The sequence below is a fragment of the Rutidosis leptorrhynchoides genome, chromosome 1 (genome assembly GCF_046630445.1).
Source record: "Rutidosis leptorrhynchoides isolate AG116_Rl617_1_P2 chromosome 1, CSIRO_AGI_Rlap_v1, whole genome shotgun sequence".
In the NCBI taxonomy this organism is placed as follows: Eukaryota; Viridiplantae; Streptophyta; class Magnoliopsida; order Asterales; family Asteraceae; genus Rutidosis; species Rutidosis leptorrhynchoides.
In genome coordinates this window covers 22,256,333-22,257,849 of record NC_092333.1, presented here as the reverse complement: position 1 = coordinate 22,257,849, position 1,517 = coordinate 22,256,333, and the positions used below count along the sequence as shown (strand labels likewise).

The window sequence follows — 1,517 nt, the reverse complement described above, 5'->3', positions numbered from 1 at the left end:
GTTTATAAAAAGGCTTGGTGTAATCTTTACGCATTATATTTACCGCCATCATGAACATTAAAATAAGCATATTTGAAGTACTAATGATACACATCATCATTCGTAAACGCTCAACCCTGGGAAAAAAGAAAATACACAAAAATAAAATAAATTTGTTTGTAACAAATTAATTATTAAAGGAAAAAAAATTACAAATTATAGAGTGACTAACGGATTGCTATCGCCTGGTGGTGGTGGCAATGGATCGGCCGGCTTGGGCTGCGTGACATCTTTATTCTCCATTTCTTCTGCCTATAAATGGATCGAGAAAATGGATTTTGTGTTAACCTAATTGAATTAGAAAGTAAAAAAAACGAATATTATATGTTAACACAACATTTAAGATGACATGATTGTGCAACAAACACCAAATAGAGTATATAACTCCCATAATCACCAAAAGTAAAATAGGACTTCATGCTTGTATTTTATACTGTACTGAACAAAAGTAATTATTTCAGACCCTTTTAATTTTTTTAAACAACACGAAAAAGGCACCATAAAATTAGTTAAACTGATCCACAATTAAGCCACTTTGATTCCGAAAATTGTAGTTAGCACCACCACACATAGCATAATCCATCTGTTTTACTACATAAACCAGAATTACTACTTTTATCCACCATTTAGCTACTACGTAAACAAAACAATTCATTACCGGAGTAAATTTTTTTTTTTTTTTTTTAAGGGCCAAAGAAAAAACAATTCAATATAAATTAGTTTTGATCCAACGATAATTACGCTTCCACGTCGTCAAGCTTTTTCTCAGAACCAGAGATTAGCCAGACCACGCCATAGGGGTCTTTTACCTTACCAATGCGCCCTCCGTACAACGCGCCATCACCTTCTGTTACCTCGCCTTCACCCTCAGCTACAACACCAGCTTTCACAGCCTGCTCCACAGCAGCTTCAACGTTCTCTGCCTCCAGCCGGAACACCAGCCCCGTACCAGTAGCTTTAACGGGAGCAGTAGAATCATCAACGATGTCAGAAATAAGAATCGAAGCAGAACCGCTTTTGATTTCAGCAGAGAGAAGCAATGGATGATTCACACGGTTCACTTCCTTACCACCGAAGGCGGATTTGTAGAACGAAACGGCGTCGTTCGCCTTTGAAGGTTCAACGAACACCTGCGGTTTTAGCGCCGTGAACGTACCTGATTGAGCCGTGACGGCGTTTGCTCCGTTTGTTGATTCGGTTGCCATTTGAGATGGTGAAAGAGAAGTTGAAATGTTTGAGATTAAAAGTAGGCGGTATGGTTGATAACTATTTCAGAACCTATTAAAAGTTGAAATAGTTAATCTATCAGTTTGATTTTTGAAAGAAAGAATGATAATCTATTAATGAAGGTAGGTGATAATTGTTTTCACATTTTGATTAAATGATATGCAGGAGAAAATTTTTTAAATTTAGAAAAAGAATAATTGTGTTTAAATACATTTATTAGGCGAATTTGTTTAAGTTATATCTCTTTTATG

General features: G+C 35.9%; 1 protein-coding gene across 1 annotated transcript; it reads right to left on the bottom strand.

The window, feature by feature from the left end:
• Window positions 1-776: 776 nt before the first annotated feature.
• On the bottom strand, window positions 777-1,244 carry LOC139857631 (uncharacterized protein At5g48480-like). The gene has a single exon (XM_071846450.1). The coding sequence runs from the start codon at window positions 1,242-1,244 to the stop codon at window positions 777-779; it is 468 nt and encodes a 155-aa protein (XP_071702551.1).
• Between the last annotated feature and the right edge of the window lie 273 nt (window positions 1,245-1,517).